Genomic DNA, 15,496 nt, shown 5'->3' with positions numbered 1-15,496 from the left:
TTAACTAAGGGTCACCCCCTGGGAATCTACCATAGACATATCTGCCTCTGGAACAAAACAAGGATACCACCTAAAGAATAGGGTGATATTTAATATCCATCATGGATTTGACAAGAACAAATCACGCCAAACCAACTTAATTTCCTTCTTTGACGGGCCTAGTGGATGGGGGAAGCAGAAAAATTATATATCTTGAATTTAATAAGGCTTTTGACACAGTCCCACATGACATCTTATAAGCAAATTCGGGAAATGTGGTTTAGATGAAATTAGCATAAGGTGAGTGCACAACTGGTTGAAAGACCATATTCAAAAAGTAGTTATCAATGGTTCACTGTCAAACTTGGAGGACATAATTAGTGGAGTCTAACAGGAATCTGTCCTAGGTCCAATAATAAACAATATTTTCATTAATTACTTGGATAATGGAATGAAGAATATGCTTATGAAATTTGTGGATAACACCTAGGTAGGAAGGGTTGCAAGCACTCTAGAGGATAGGATTAGAATTCAAAATGACCTTGATAAATTGGACTATCGGTCTAAAAACAACAAGACTCAATAGAAGAAATTCAATAAAGACAAATGCAAAATACACTAAGGAAGAAAATGTTAAATGCACAAATAGAAAATGGGAATAACTGGCTAGGCAGTAGTAACTGCTGAAAAAGGCCTGGGGGTTACAGTGGATCACAAACTGCCAACAATATGATATAGCTGTGAAAAAGGCTAATATTCTGGGGTATATTAACAGGTGTGTTGTGAGACACAGGAAATAACTGTTCCATTCTACTCAGCACTGGTTAGGCCTCAGCTGGAGTACAATGTCCAGTTTGGGGCCCATACTTTAAGATAAAGACAAACTGAAGAGAGTCCAGAGGAGAACAACAAAAATAATAAAAGGTTTAGATAACCTAACCAATGAGGAAAGGTTAATACAATTGGGCAAGTTTAGTCTTGAGAAAAGAAGATGAAGGGGGGACCTGATGTCAGCCTTCAAATACATTAAGGGCTAGTATAAAGAGGATGGAGATCTATTGTCCTCCATGCTCTCTGAAGGTAGGACAAAAAGTAACAGGCTTAATCTGCAGCAAGGGAGAGTTAGGTTAGGTATTAGGAAAAAACTTTCTAACTATAGGGCAATTTTGCACTGGAATAGGTAGGTTACCAAAGGAGGTTGTGAAATTGAAGGTTTTTAAGAATGGATTAGACAAACATCTGTCCAGGATGGTCTACGTTTACTCGGTCCTGTCTCAGCACAGTAGGATGGACTAGATGACCTCTCAAGGTCCCTTCCAGAACTACATTTCTATAAGCCTATTTATCTTAGCTTCTAACTACCTTGTCAGACGCCTCTCCTGGTTAACTACCTCCAAAACAGCTTCATTTAAGAGGAACAGCCTTCCAGGAAGAGTCTGTTTTAAGCTGATGGAAAAGGGAGATAGTAAGCTTCCAGACCAAAGAAGCTAGGAGTTCTATAGAGCCTCAGTGGGTCAGTTGGTGGCTCATCTGATACAAATTCAGTTTCATTCTACAGTGATACTTTGAGTGAACACATGTGCTGTTGATGCATCTATCAAGAAAAAAATTAAAAAAAAAAGAAGGTTGTGAAAGAGAAAAGTGATGGTGACATGTGATTCATTCTATATCTTCATGAAGTGTCCAAATGGCAGCAATGTAAGCAGTTTATTCAAGCAGCAAATCAAAACATCTTCAAAAAAAGGTGAGAAAAAGAAGAGTTGAAAAAGATAAAAAAAGGGGAAGAGGGAGGGAAAGAGGAGATACTGGAGATACTACTGTTTGCTGCTGCTTGCTGTGCAAAAAGGAAACTGCAGAGAGAGTGCGCCAGCTGTGCTGGGAGAGGCTGGTGTTCAGGCTGGGGGAGAGTGCTGACAGGAACAGGGACTGGAGGAGGTTGCAAGCTAACTTCAAGGGATAAGCTAACCCAGCAGCAAAGGCACAGGCAGCACAACAGATGGACACAGCAGCAGAAGCAGAGCAGAAGCAGATAGCAGGGAGAGGAGGGAGGGAGGAGGGAGGGGATGGAGTGGGTGTTATATACAGGCCAACACTGTGGCAGCAAGAACAGCAGCTGAGAAGCAAACAAACACTCCAAGCACTGTGAGCCTAGCAGCCTGAAACCTGGGCAACTGAAAATTGAAAAGAAAAAAAAAACAAAAAAACAAATTTTGTTTTGTTTTGTTTATTTTTTTTCATTTTTTTTTGTTTCACTTTTCTTTCTCAGGTGCATGCAGCATGCATGCAGTCAAGTGCCTGAGTGGGGGGGGGGGGTCTGCCCTCTGGCTGGGAGCATCAGCACACATCATCATCAGCACAAAGGAGAAGGACCTGCCTGGCCTGCCTTGCCCTGCCCTGGGCTGCCCCCCCCCCCCCCCCCCAGTACCAGCTGGCGCAGCCTGGGGGGGGGGGCTCTGGGGCTGCTGGAGCAGCCTCTCCTCAGCCCCCCCCCCCCCCTTCACACCCTAGGTTCTTTATCTCAGTCCCTGCAGCTCCTCCCTTCTCAGAGAGAGAATGCAGAGAGACTCTGGCTTCTCCCTGGCCTTTTAGACCTTAAGACCTGTGGCTTGGGGCGGGGCCCCCCCTGCTGCAGCTCCGCCTCAATCAGCACAGCCAGCAGCAGCAGCTCTCAAGCCCCTGCCTGGCTGGCCCCCCCCCTCCCAGCACAGGCAGGGTTTCACCCTGCTACAGGGGGCACATATGTCCTCCGTGTTCTCATGCTGCTAGCAAAAGGTACAAAGGGATGGAGCTACCTCAACCCCCTTCACTTGATTACAGCAAGAAGGTATTGAAGAAAGGAAGGAGGGAGGGTCATGGAATGGATATGTGCAACACCAGGTAAGTATCCATTTTTTTTTTCTTCAAATGACTGAACATGTCCATTCCACTTCAGGCGACTTGCAAGCAGTTCAAGATGGAGGAAGGTTTCAGAATCTAACTGAACAAGGACTGCAATTCAACTCTCCCAAATCTAGCATTATCTCTTGAAGCTTGGGAGAAAGCATAATAAGCTATGATAGTATGAACAGACGACCAAATTGCAGACCTGCAAATGTCACTGATGAGTGCCTGACCCAAGAAAGTAGCTGGCGCAGCTTGTGCTCTTGTAAAATATGCTAAAACTCTTTCTGGTGTAGAAGCCTTAGCCATTTCATAACAGCAGAATACAGGAAGAGATCCAGGAGAGGAGACAGGTTGCTCCTTCATTCTGTCAGAAAAGGAGATGAAAAATTGAGGGGACACACAAAGCTGTTTAGTCATGTCCAGATAAAAAGCTAATGACCAGCAGATCTCTAAAGTATGAAGTCTCTTTATGAGAATGAGGCTTTGGGGGAAAAGTTGGAAGTATATAGTCTGATTTAGGTGAAAACCAGTCACCTCCTTAGTGAGAAATTTAGGCTAAGGATGTAAACAGACTATCTTTATAGAATATGGGGAGTCAGCCTGCAGCTCTGTCACTCTCCTGGAGGAGGTAATAGTCACCAGAAACTCTACTTACATTGAGAGATGAGAAAGCAAACAACTAGTCAGAGGTTCAAAAAGAGGTCTGTTAGAGCTGACAAAGCCAAATTTAGATCCCTAAAAGTTGTGGGGTCTCTTAAATGTGGGATGAGTCTGTCTAACACCTTTAAAAAGAAAGAAGTTATTTGGGGTTGGGGGGGGAAAAATCTTCCTCTCCACAGGAGGATGGAATGCAGAAACAGCTGCCAAGGGAACTTTCAGAGACCTTTCACTTTTAGATGGATCATCCAAAATATATATATTGTTTGGAAGTCTGCAAAGGAGGAGTATCTTTCTGCTGGGACCATACAGAGAATCTTCTCCACTTCATCAAGTAAGTATAGCTGGTAGATGGCTTTCTGCTATTTAAAAGAATGTTTTGAACCTCTAGGGAATACACTGTTTCCTGAGGTGTTAACGATTAGGCATCCAAGCTGTGACATGGAGGTTAAGAGGATTGGGACGCATCATCTTCCTGTAGTTCTGTGATATTATGTCCAGGACTTAAGGCAGGGGTACGGAATTCAGAATGGAGGGATTCTAAAGGTCTGAAAACCAATACTTCCATGGCCAGGCTGGTGCTATCAGAATTAGAATGGCATGATCCTGCCTGAGCTTGCACAAAACACTTATGACTAGAGGAATGGGGTTGGGAGAGAGAGAAGCATATGCCCTTCCAGGACAGAAGAAAGGCATCCAATAGGTACCCTGGCCTGTGAACTGCCATGGATCAGATCGCACTTCCTGTTCCTTTTTAGTGAAGGGGTCTAGTTCTGGCATTCCCTAAGTCTGAAAAATGGACTTTGCTATGTACATTCTGAAGGACCATTTGTGATCTTTACTGAATGTCCTGCTGACATGGTCTGTCAGACAGTTCTGAACTTCTCAGAGGTGAGATGTTTTGAGTGTGATCACATTCTTGATGCAGAAACTCCAAAGGTCCACTGTATCTAGACAAATAGGGTTTGATCTGGCACCTCTCTACCTGTTCAAGTAGGACATAGCAGCAGTGTTGTTCATGAGTACTTGCACAGCACATCCTTTGATGTGCAGAAGGAATACTTGACACACTAGGTGGATTGCTCAAAGATCCCCAAACACTGATGTGAAGAGAGTTTCTGATCCAACCAAAGCCCTTGAATCCGGAAGTCTCCCAGGTAAGCTCCCCATCCAAAAGGAAACACCTGTCACCAAAGACATGAGAGGGAAGGGCTGGGGTGAAAGAAACCCCCTTGGCACACAATCACAGGATCCATCCGACAATCTAGGGAGGACAAGACACCTGAAGGCTTGTGAACTGGCATGTCAAGCAGGTGATGTGAGAGACAGTAAACAGACTTCAACAACCTCTGCATGATTAAGGTTAAGTCTGGAATGCTGAGTCACATACGTGCAAACTGCCATGTGTCTCAGAAGTCTCAGGGTTTGTCGACACAGTGAAGCAATGCACACTAGGGAGGTGAAATTTCTAAAGTGTATTAACATGTTGCACATGAACTGGTTCAGGAAGACCCCCCACCCTCTCGATGCATTAAAAGTTCCATTATACACTTTAAACAGCACTGTGTTAAAGCACAATAGGGAACTTTTAGTGAGTATCAGCAGGATCTAGAAATCACCCCCCCCCACACACACACACATATTGTGCTTGGCCATACCATATAGACAAGCCTGCAGAAAATTCCTTACCGTTGTATGAGCATGTACCTTGAGATATTTGTACAAGTCCAAAGTTTCCTGAAACTTAGCTTGAGCTAAATATGTCCTCGCTGTGATGGAGCTGAGAATCATGCCTATGAATTCGAGCTCTGCACACGGAGAAGAGCTGACTTGTCCTTATTGATCAACAGGCCAAACAAAAGTGAACAAAAGAGGGACTGGATCTCTTGATGGTTATCTCCACTTAATGTATGGATCACCCTGAAACTACACGTCATTCAGATGAGATGCCTGCCTCCCTGAAATGGGCTGTAATCACTTCCATGCACTTTGTGAAGACTTGAGGAGCTGCAGACAAGCTGAAGGGAAGGAGTGTAAATTGATAATGAACATTTGCCATAACAAACCTTACAGATGTCCTGTGATCTTGGTGAATGGCCACATGGAAGTAAGCATCCTTTAAGTTGAGGGCAGCATACCAGTCATTCGAATCTAGGGCCGGAATGACAGATGCTAGGGTAACCATCCTTACCTTACTTCCTCCTGTGCCACTGGGCAGCCCAGTTCTTCCACTGATTATAGTCTTCGCTAGGAAGAAGTACAACTAGGTGATGCCAGCACATTCGATACCCTCTGTCAGTGTCTTCTCCAGTTCTTCCTTGGCCTTCCTCACTCTCTCTTTCCACCCTCAGGTACCTAATTCAATGCTTGCTTTGCATGTCTCCTGTCTTCCATATGCTGTACATGTCCCAACTATCCGAGCCTTCTTTCTGTGATAATATTTTCTAACATGTTCTGCTCTGTCAGCTCCCTTATTCTTATTTATTTTGTCTTTCCATGAAACGTGTAGTATCTTCTTCAGCAATCTGTGAAGGGCAGCCTCCAATCACCTTTTGTTGTCCAGTGTCATAAGCCAAGTCTCCGGTCCATACAGTGTTCAAAGCTAAGCTTTAGTTTGGCGTGGAGACCTCTGCTTGACCAGATGTCTAACAGGGATGTCCAACCCTTCCAACAGGGTTTTTGCTGCTTCCTGTTCTACCTCTGATGTAAAGGCAATCATTCCATTCCACATGATACTTAGTAAAGCAATGTCACTGGCAAAGTCAGTCATGTGACTTATCTCTGCTAACCCATTTCACAATGTCCACAATGCCTTTTTTTGCCCACTTCATCATTCATAGAATATCAGGGTTGGAAGGGACCTCAGGAGGTCAGCTAGTCCAACCCCCTGTTCAAAGCAGGACCAATCCCCAACTAAATCATCCCAGCCAGGGCTTTGTCAAGCCTGACTTAAAAACCTCTAAAGAAGGAGATTCCAACACCTCCCTAGATAACCCATTCCAGTGCTTCACCACCACCTTGATTGATAACATACACCCTGGTATAACTCCAGTCACAATACTGAACCACTCATCCAAGCCTGTATCTGATCTTACTGTGCATCTACTTTCATCATATAAATACCTTACTATGTCGATTAGCTTGTCTGGTATCCTATAGCTTCTAGCAATATTCCATCAAGTCTCTTTGTGGATGCTATAAAATGCTTTCTTAGTTGATAAAGTTGATTAAGACAGGCTTTTGCCAAGCAGTAGCTTTTTCAATGATCTGCAGATGAGTGAATTGTTCACAACATGATATGCATGGACAGAACCCAGCCTGTTGTTCCTGTAATTTTTCATCCACTATCTCTTCATTCTATTCAGCATGAGGGTAGCCAATACATTTGCCCAGGACAGATGCAGTTTGTGCACTAAGATCACCTTTTTTTGGCAATGTCATGATGTTACCATCCTCCCATTCTTGTAGTACTCATTCTTTCACAGATATTTTGTTAGGGTTTATTTGGTTGGCTTTTTTTTTTTAGCTGCTCAGTAAAACTTGCATATCCTGCCTTTAGTGCCTCTGCTTGAATTACCAACCCCAGGAGCTTTCCCGGTTTGAGGCCTGTGATGACTGCTTTAATTTCATTGGGTGTTATTGGTCCCTTTTCTATTGGTTATCCATTCAAAGTTATCTTTTTTATGTAGTTGTTGAAGTCTCACAGGTCCAGAATAAGTCTCACCTCCCTCTGTTACCTCCTGGAGTTTGGAATGAGAAAAGATCAGGATCAGGAACAGAATCTCTTTCCCCAATGTTGGGGAAGTATTTTCTTTATGGCCTCTAACTGTAAAAGAGACTCAACTTCTTGAATGAGAACACTCTTGTCAGAATGGTCCCTGAAAAAGGATGGGGAGAGGAGGTGGGAACAACAGCTAGATGTATACTCCAGTTCCACGGTGCTTAGTGCCCACTGATCTGTTGTTAAGTGGGCCCAAATACCTAAAAAATGGAGGAGAAATCACAGTGAACAGTATGTTGGCCTTGACTAAACAGTTAAATGGACTTCTTAGATGCAGCTGGTTTAAAGGTAGCCAAAACTGAAGGGAGGAGGAGAAGATGGTCTCATCCTTTGAGATTTGTGGCACCTTTTACATTGCTCTGGTGCCTTATGGTTAGAATGGATACTTCTGCTGGAACTGAGGCCAGAACTGCTTTCTCTTAGGGACTGGGGTATAAATACCCACGGTCCCTAGGGATAACCCAGAGTCTTTAAGAGAATGCAGAGCATCATCTGTATTCCCTGAAATAAGTTCGGCCCTTTGACAGGTACATCCTCAATAGTTTGTTGAACTTCTGTCGGTATACTGGAATATTCCAGCCAAGAAGCATGTTGCCCAGTGACCGTAGTCACCATCACACATTATGTCCCAATTAAATCAAACACTGTAACGAGCCAAGATAGCTTCTAAACTGTAAGCAGGAGGATGAATAACCCCTTTTTTCAAATAAATAGAGGAGTTTTTGCATCTTTATCTTTGGGACCAGATTTAGATCAGCCTTGCCTTGCCTCCTCAGTCACAACCACCACTAGCAAAGATCCCAGGGTTGATTGTGAATAAAAATATTCATGTCCTTGTGAAGGTACTTGGTATCTTTTGTCCATTCCTTTGGCTTTGGGTGGCAAGAAGGAAGGTGTTTACCAAGGCATCCAAAAGGGCTTAATCTGTGGGATTTTATCTGGATTATTTTGCAGCAGTTCCACTTGTATAGCCAGAGAGCTCACTACTCTTTCCATAAGCCCCTGGTATGTTTTGTAATCATCAGGAAACAGGGATGATAATTCAGAGACTGTGGCCTCACCTGAGAAGAAGAGGAAGTGTTTAAAGGTCGCATCATAGTGTCTGCCCAATCTGAAGTTTGTTGGACCTCTCTATCAGATGGACCAACTATTGTAGGTAAAAGTTCCCCAACCTGCACGGTACCAGGATTGGTACCAAATAAAATCTGCCATCTCAGTGGAAACTTAACGATATGGGGTTTAGGAGATGATCTAGAGTCTGGAGGGATACCCCAAAAAAACATTCCAAAAAGGCCATTGCTGGACCTGATATGGACTCAATTCCAAGGCAGCCTCTGTCTCTGGACCTGCTCCTGAGCGAGCACTGGTACCATGACCTCAATTACACAAGGAAGAATGTGGAGCAACTGGAGACATTTTGTAATGAGACCTTGATGTATAAAACCCCACCTCAGACTTGGAGGAAGAAAAACTGTACTTTGAAGATCAAGGTGGTGCACTACCAGGCAGAGGACTTGGTTCTGGATCAGTAGGAAGTAGACAGTACTGAAGAAAGTATCGGAGGCCTTCCTACATGATACCATACACCAGCCAACCTTTTGGTCACAGCTGGTACCAAGAATTATGGAACATGAGACAGTGCTGAGTGTGTTGGTGCTGAGAAGGCTATAGACACCAGGGCTTCTGAAGGAGGAACTAGTGTCAAAACCTCAAGATCTTGCAGAAGCGGTGAGTCTGGGACTGAGACACAAAAGAGGTCCCTGGCCATAGCGTACATAAGAACAACCATATTGGGTAGACCAATGGTCATCTTGCCTAGTATCCTGTCTTCTGACAGTGGCCAATGCCAGGTGCTTCAGAGAGAATGAACAGAACAAGCAATAATTGAGTGATCTAACCCGTTGTCCATTCCCAGCATCTGGCAATCAGAGGCTAGGGTAACCCAGAGCATGAGGTTGCACTCCTGACCATCTTGGCTAGTAGCCATTGGTGGATGTATCCTCCATGAACTTAATACTTTTTTGAACCCCAATATAGTTTTGGCCTTCACAACATCACCTCAGCATTGTCGGTACCAAGAAAGTAGGAGGCACAGATGTATGCATCAAAGACAAAGTCAATGCTGCACATGATCCCGGCAAGGCAGTCAGTCTCAACAGCACTAAAGATGGTGCCAGAGTCAATGTCTTTACATTGCTAGTTGAAGTATGAATTATGAGGGAGCACCTAGCCGGAGCCTGTACTCAAACCATGGTACCTGCCTACCTACTGCAAGATACCACTGGAGACTTAGATCTAGTGGACGAAGAGGGCTTCTTGTGGCTAGAAGAACAGGAAGCATCTGACTTCTTCTGCCATTTATGTGGTACCTGAGAAGGAGAATGGTGCATCATCTCCAATTTCCTCTAATGAGGAAATACTTCTAAGTCTGGCAGCTTGCTCCTGGACAGAAGTAGAGTCTGAAACCCCCACATATTGAGAGACTGGGTTCCAAGGAGCAGTGCAGTGTAGCTTCTGTAAGGAGATGCCAAAGTCATACCTCTCTAAACTTTTTAGTCCTGGATTTAAATGTCCATGTCCCAAACACTTTGGACAGAGGGAGTGGGGATTGCTGATTGGCGTAGCGTTATTACAGCCAGAACAGTGGGACTTAGGCATGCCCCATTACTGAACTTTGAAACAAAAACAAGTATTTTTTTTAAAAACAAGTACTACTAACAATAACTATACAAAAATGAACTATGTACAACAACAAATAAAGGAAACACTTTTCTTTTAGAGACACTGGGAAGAAAATGTGATAAGCCACACAAGCTCCAATGACTGACCACAGGAGGTGAGAAGGAACTGAGAAAGGGTTGGGTGGCCCATCTCCTTTATTCCTTGAGCTAGCAACACAAGTGTCCAGAGGGCGCACACACCGCCTCAAAAGATAAGTTATCTGGCTTCAGTGCACTAGACATACACACATGAAGTGGAATGGACATGTGTAATAATTCGAAGAAGAACTAACCATTAGATTATAAACTCCTTGGGGCAAGACCTTTAGGACGATACAATCTGATGCATTCTATATTGCTATTAACTTGCTGGAAAAGAAACAAAAAGGCAACTGATGAGCAGGCTGTGTGGACACCAAGGGGAAAGGAATGTGCTAGGATAGAGAGAGCTGCTATAGCATATGAAGAGGGTGCTGGGCCTTAAGGTACCGCTCCCAACTCTCAAAGTGGCAACTGAGATTGCTGTAGCATGTGAGCCCAAGAGTGGGACAAAGAGGGGCCCTGAATAGGGAAACACAGGAGAGAAGGCAGGCTCATTGGTTTCTAACAAAGCCTCAGTACCCTCTGTCTCTTCATTCTCCAAAGAATTTTTACTTTTAACTTTTCCTGTTCCCTTTTCCTTCATCCTATTCCCTCATAATCCCACAAGAAACAGCAAAGAACTGGAGAGACCGAAGCAAACTTCATACTGCTAGTCGTGGAGAGATCCGAAAATTCAAGAAAGTTAGCCTAGGTGGAGTCTCACCTTTTATAGAACAGGGTAAGATTGACAGCCTATTTCCTCTTGCTTGATGAGAGGTAATATCATAATATAGTGTAATAGCTAGTCTAGGATACATCTGATGAGATACATTGCACGAAAGATAATTTTGAACTAAGTTATTGTCCATTTTCTTTCAGTTATGGAGAACATATACTATTTCTAAAGCTTTAATATGTCAATAAGGTACTTCAAAGGAATGAATACACTAACAATGTAGATTAATTGCAAAAATGCAATGCAGAAATTTATCTTATATTGTGCAACTGTTTAAAATTATATTTTAAATTCACAATCTCTGTGTTAAGGCCTAAGATATTATAATCTATTAAAATCATTTAAATTAAATATAAAAAATAATATTAAGCAGCATGTATTTGTTGCCAGGTTTTAAATAAAGTCAAACCACTGAACTGGTTAAGTCACCGGCTAAGCTCCTGGAATCAGAGTTTGTTGAAAGGTTAAACCAACTTTTGACAACAGTGGCCTCTTCTGCAGGCGCAGAGAGATTTTATTTTATTTATTTATTTTGCATTTCATATTCAACTTGTTCAGTTGAATGTCTAGTTAAATCAAAGTTAAGAAACCAATTTGGAGTTGAAAAAAGCAAGAAAGCTTATTTTCCTCTTCCAACATATGAATAGATGTGAGAAGACGAGAGCTACTAGCTCTAAAATCTTGAACACGGTGACCACACAATCAGTTCAAGTCACTTACTACAGATATTTCCTTTGCTTAATAAATCACTTTTAAATGCAAAATTTTATGATAAACATTTTTTCTTCTGTATCCAGTACTTTTTAAGGGAGTTTTAATTTTTAAAAATTAAATCGTTTTTGATCATTTTTAATCAAATCTGAATTTCCATCCCACTAGAGCTTGACACAAATCACAAACAAAAAGATAATCATCTAGTAAATAAGAAATGTACATTTCACCATTTTCTATCATCATAAAAATGTAAAAGTAACTTACATTTATTCAGATTCTTAAAATTGCTTAAATAAGAGTGTGTACATATGGCGTATCTACCCAGTTGGTAAAAAAAAGCATCAAACAGTGTATTATATTTAGTTGCAATTCAACATATTTTGATAGCTAACAACCAATGAGAATCAATCTTTCTTGAGGAAAATACAAATTACCAATGCAAAACATGATTAAAATCAATTATTTAAATTGAGGTTTCCTGCTTGCTGATTTAAATCATTATTCAAATTGATGATTTAAACCAAAATATAAATCAAACCACCCTGGACAAGAGCGATAAAAGTTGTGCAAAGGGAAAACAACTTTGTTCTCCATTCCTATAATATATATCTCTCTCCTTTTACAGCAATAAGACTTACATATATCTGGATCTTTACTTTTCTTTGTTTTGTTACTAAGACTTATCTCAAATCTGTTGATATCAGGTGAAAGATCACTAGAGAAAAAATTAGAAAATCTTGATTAATATTGTACTCCTTTGGCATTTAAATTAAACTAAGAAGCTCAATTATACATTTTCTATTCTTTTCCATTCTTTAGTTGCACCATCCAGAGAAAACTTTAGCAGCCATATAATTGCCATTATATTACATTAAACATATCTAGGATGCACGTGTGGCTGAAAGATTATGTATATGCAACTATCTAGCCAATTTTTAATTAGAAATCAAAATTCAATGAATCATCATCAACACACTATCTATAAAGTGTTAAGAAATATCAAGTTTTTAAATGCTATTATAATGCAAAAAGAGCAAGACTTACTCAAAGACAAATTCCTCTGACCATACAGGGTTCTGCCCTTCCCTGACATGCGTTTTTGCTACCTGGACACTGTTCAGGTAGATGTTACAATACGGATTAGTAAAGTGTTTTACTGGGAGAGTATGAGCTTCTTCAACATGTAAAATAAGGCTGCTGACCTGAAGAAAATATACAAGATTTAATCTCAACATACAATAGTGTGAATTTTTTCAGCTGTAAAAAACTTTTGTTTTAACATATAAGTGCCAGACACAAACTAAAATTTGTTGATCAAACCAAGACAATTACTTAAATAAAGGAAAAACAAAGACTAGGAAATAGTCCAGGAATAATAGCAAAATATTGTCAAAAGGCATAACACAGAGGCGTAAGTGCGGATAAATTTAAAAAAGATCACTCTCGACCATTTAGATCGCTGATTTTTTTTCTTTTTCTCCTAATACACCATCTATGTTTTATCCTCTAAGACCATAATATTTATTAGGCATTAGACTTGCTTGTGCTGACTGCTACACCTGCATAGAGTCCTACTGAAGTCAACAGGATTCCAGATAGGCGCTGGAGTTTGCACTAGCAAATCCAAACGCAGAATCAGGATCTCAGACCCCTGTAGCATTGGGTGCTATCTGTGGCCCCTGCTCCAAGGGATTTATAATCTAAGATCCTGATTGCCATCAGGATACAAACAATAACTTGTAATTTCTTTCTTGAAACAAGTTTTATTTAAATACAAACTTTCTCCATTTTCCAAAGGGAAAACAGTTCTATCTGCACTACAGATGCTCAAATTATAGCACCATTTGATGGTCATGCAATCTTTAAATTGTGCTCTCATGGGACATTAGAAAATTTACTAAAATGTGTGAAGTTTGAACTCCTCTCATAGAATTTAGTTTGCATTTAGAACTATTTAGAGTACTACTAAGCACTCTTTGTTTTAACCTTCATACTCCTATGGCCCAGTCCAACTCCCATTGGTATCAATGGGAATCAGATCAGATATTTATAGAGTAAACATAGCAAACACCATAGTAGACCAGGACTGTGATCTATCTAAGTGCAGTATCCCATCACCAACAATAGCAGCTTCAGAAGGAGGTACAATAAACCTGGAAACTAACAATTATGGAATAACAGGCCTATAGTAAAATTTCTTCTTAATTTCAGAGGATGGCTTAAGTCAAGGAACAAGTATTCAGTGAATGCTACTATGCTCTTGACTTCATTGATATTTTGTATCAGTGAATTCTACATATTCATTATATGTGGTGTAAGCTGTATTTCTTTTTCAGTTCTAAATTAACTGTCTTTCAATTTAATCAATCTTTTCTTAGAGAAATGGTAAATGGAAGTACCTGATTTATGATTTCTATACTTTTTATTATTTTGTATACCTTTATCATGTCCACCTCCACCTACTTGTCTCCTCTCTAAACAGTCCCATTTCTTCCCACATACTTTATATGGAAGTTTTTTTCTCTAAACATTCCTGTCACCTCTCTTGGACTCTCCCTCCCCCCTTTATTTCTGATATACTATTTATCTTTTTTTGAAATACGGTGACCAGAACTAAACACAGTATTCTAGGTAAGTACCACTCATGTACAAAATAGCATACTATTTTTAGGGAGGTTTTTGTCTATTCCTTATGCATCCTAATGTTTTCATTGCTTTTTTTGTTGCTACTGAATAATGTTGGCCGTGCCTTTTTCTGGCGTTGTTACAGTTAATTTAGAGCTCACGACAAGTAGTTCAAATTATTCCTTCTAATGTGCATTACTTTGCATTTGACAGCACTGAATTTTATTTGCTATCTTGTTGTCTATTTACCTAGCTTAATTAGGTCCTGCAAAAGTACCTCAATCTTCTCGGGGCTTAACAAATACAACATTTTGTGTTGCCTGAAAATTGTTGCCACCTCACTGTTCACCACTTTTTTTTTTCCAGATAATTATAATATTCAACACCACCATTCCTAATATGGAACCTTGTGGCACCTGACTACCAACTTTCAGTTGTCAAGAAAATTAACACACTTAGTGTTTGTTTTCCATCTTTGAGCCAATTTCTTGCCCATGACAGTACTCTCATCCAATGAATTAAATTAATTAAGATGAAAAAAATGCTATTATGACTTATTATGTACTTGTCTCAAAGCTCAAGAGAACAGAAGTATTAGTAGCACATGGCAGATGGCTACATGCTAGACTTAACATTTAAAAACAAACAGCAAACACAAGGAGTAAAATTTTCAGAAGCACCTACAAGTCATTTTTGAAAATGGGATTTATGCACTTCTGAATATTTTACCCGACTTTATCTGGTGATCAGACCTTAGCGCTGAGCAACAAATCTGAAGCCCGCCCATAAAGTGTTTTATTCTATCATATATGGAAGCTGAAACCAATTCTTGAAGTGTAATTACGGCAGGTTTAACAAAATATTGCATCATGTACACACACACACACACACACACAATTCACAGTTTACAAAGGTCTCAAAGTAAAACACTAAGATTGACCAATATAGTTTTAGAAAAACTACAATATCTATGCCATTTCACCTGACGTAGACGTTTATTAGATGTCCCAGGACTGGTTTTTCGTAAATTGCAAAATGTCTGCAGAGCTTTCATCCAGTCCTACAAAAGACGCATAAGATTTCAAACCAAATGAAGTCTGATCATTCTTCTCAAAGAATGGTAGATACAAGTCTGACAAAATGTCTAACTATTCAAATATTTCATTTAGTCAATTTCTTGTTTCACATATTATATTTTAAGTTATATGTAGTATTCCAAAATTGCTTATTTTGGAATGAAAGCTACGTTTATATCCATCATCTAAACTGCATAAAGCATTTGCAAATCAGGAGGATTTTCTCTTTTAGATAGCATTAATA

The 15,496-nt window shown here is 40.5% G+C and overlaps 1 protein-coding gene across 1 annotated transcript in view; it reads right to left on the bottom strand.

The window, feature by feature from the left end:
* Positions 1–15,496, bottom strand: part of RASA1 (RAS p21 protein activator 1) — a 119,239-nt gene that overhangs the window by 26,377 nt on the left and 77,366 nt on the right. The window contains exons 13-15 of the mRNA XM_039543856.1: positions 15,159–15,236; positions 12,596–12,753; positions 12,190–12,266 (exon numbers count right to left, since the gene is read on the bottom strand). Of these exons, the coding sequence (XP_039399790.1) occupies positions 12,190–12,266; positions 12,596–12,753; positions 15,159–15,236 (313 nt within the window). The remainder of the gene's footprint in view (positions 1–12,189; positions 12,267–12,595; positions 12,754–15,158; positions 15,237–15,496) is intronic.

This window comes from Mauremys reevesii, linkage group 6, assembly GCF_016161935.1.
Source record: "Mauremys reevesii isolate NIE-2019 linkage group 6, ASM1616193v1, whole genome shotgun sequence".
NCBI classification, from domain to species: domain Eukaryota; kingdom Metazoa; phylum Chordata; order Testudines; family Geoemydidae; genus Mauremys; species Mauremys reevesii.
This window is presented reverse-complemented; position numbering and strand designations above follow the sequence as displayed.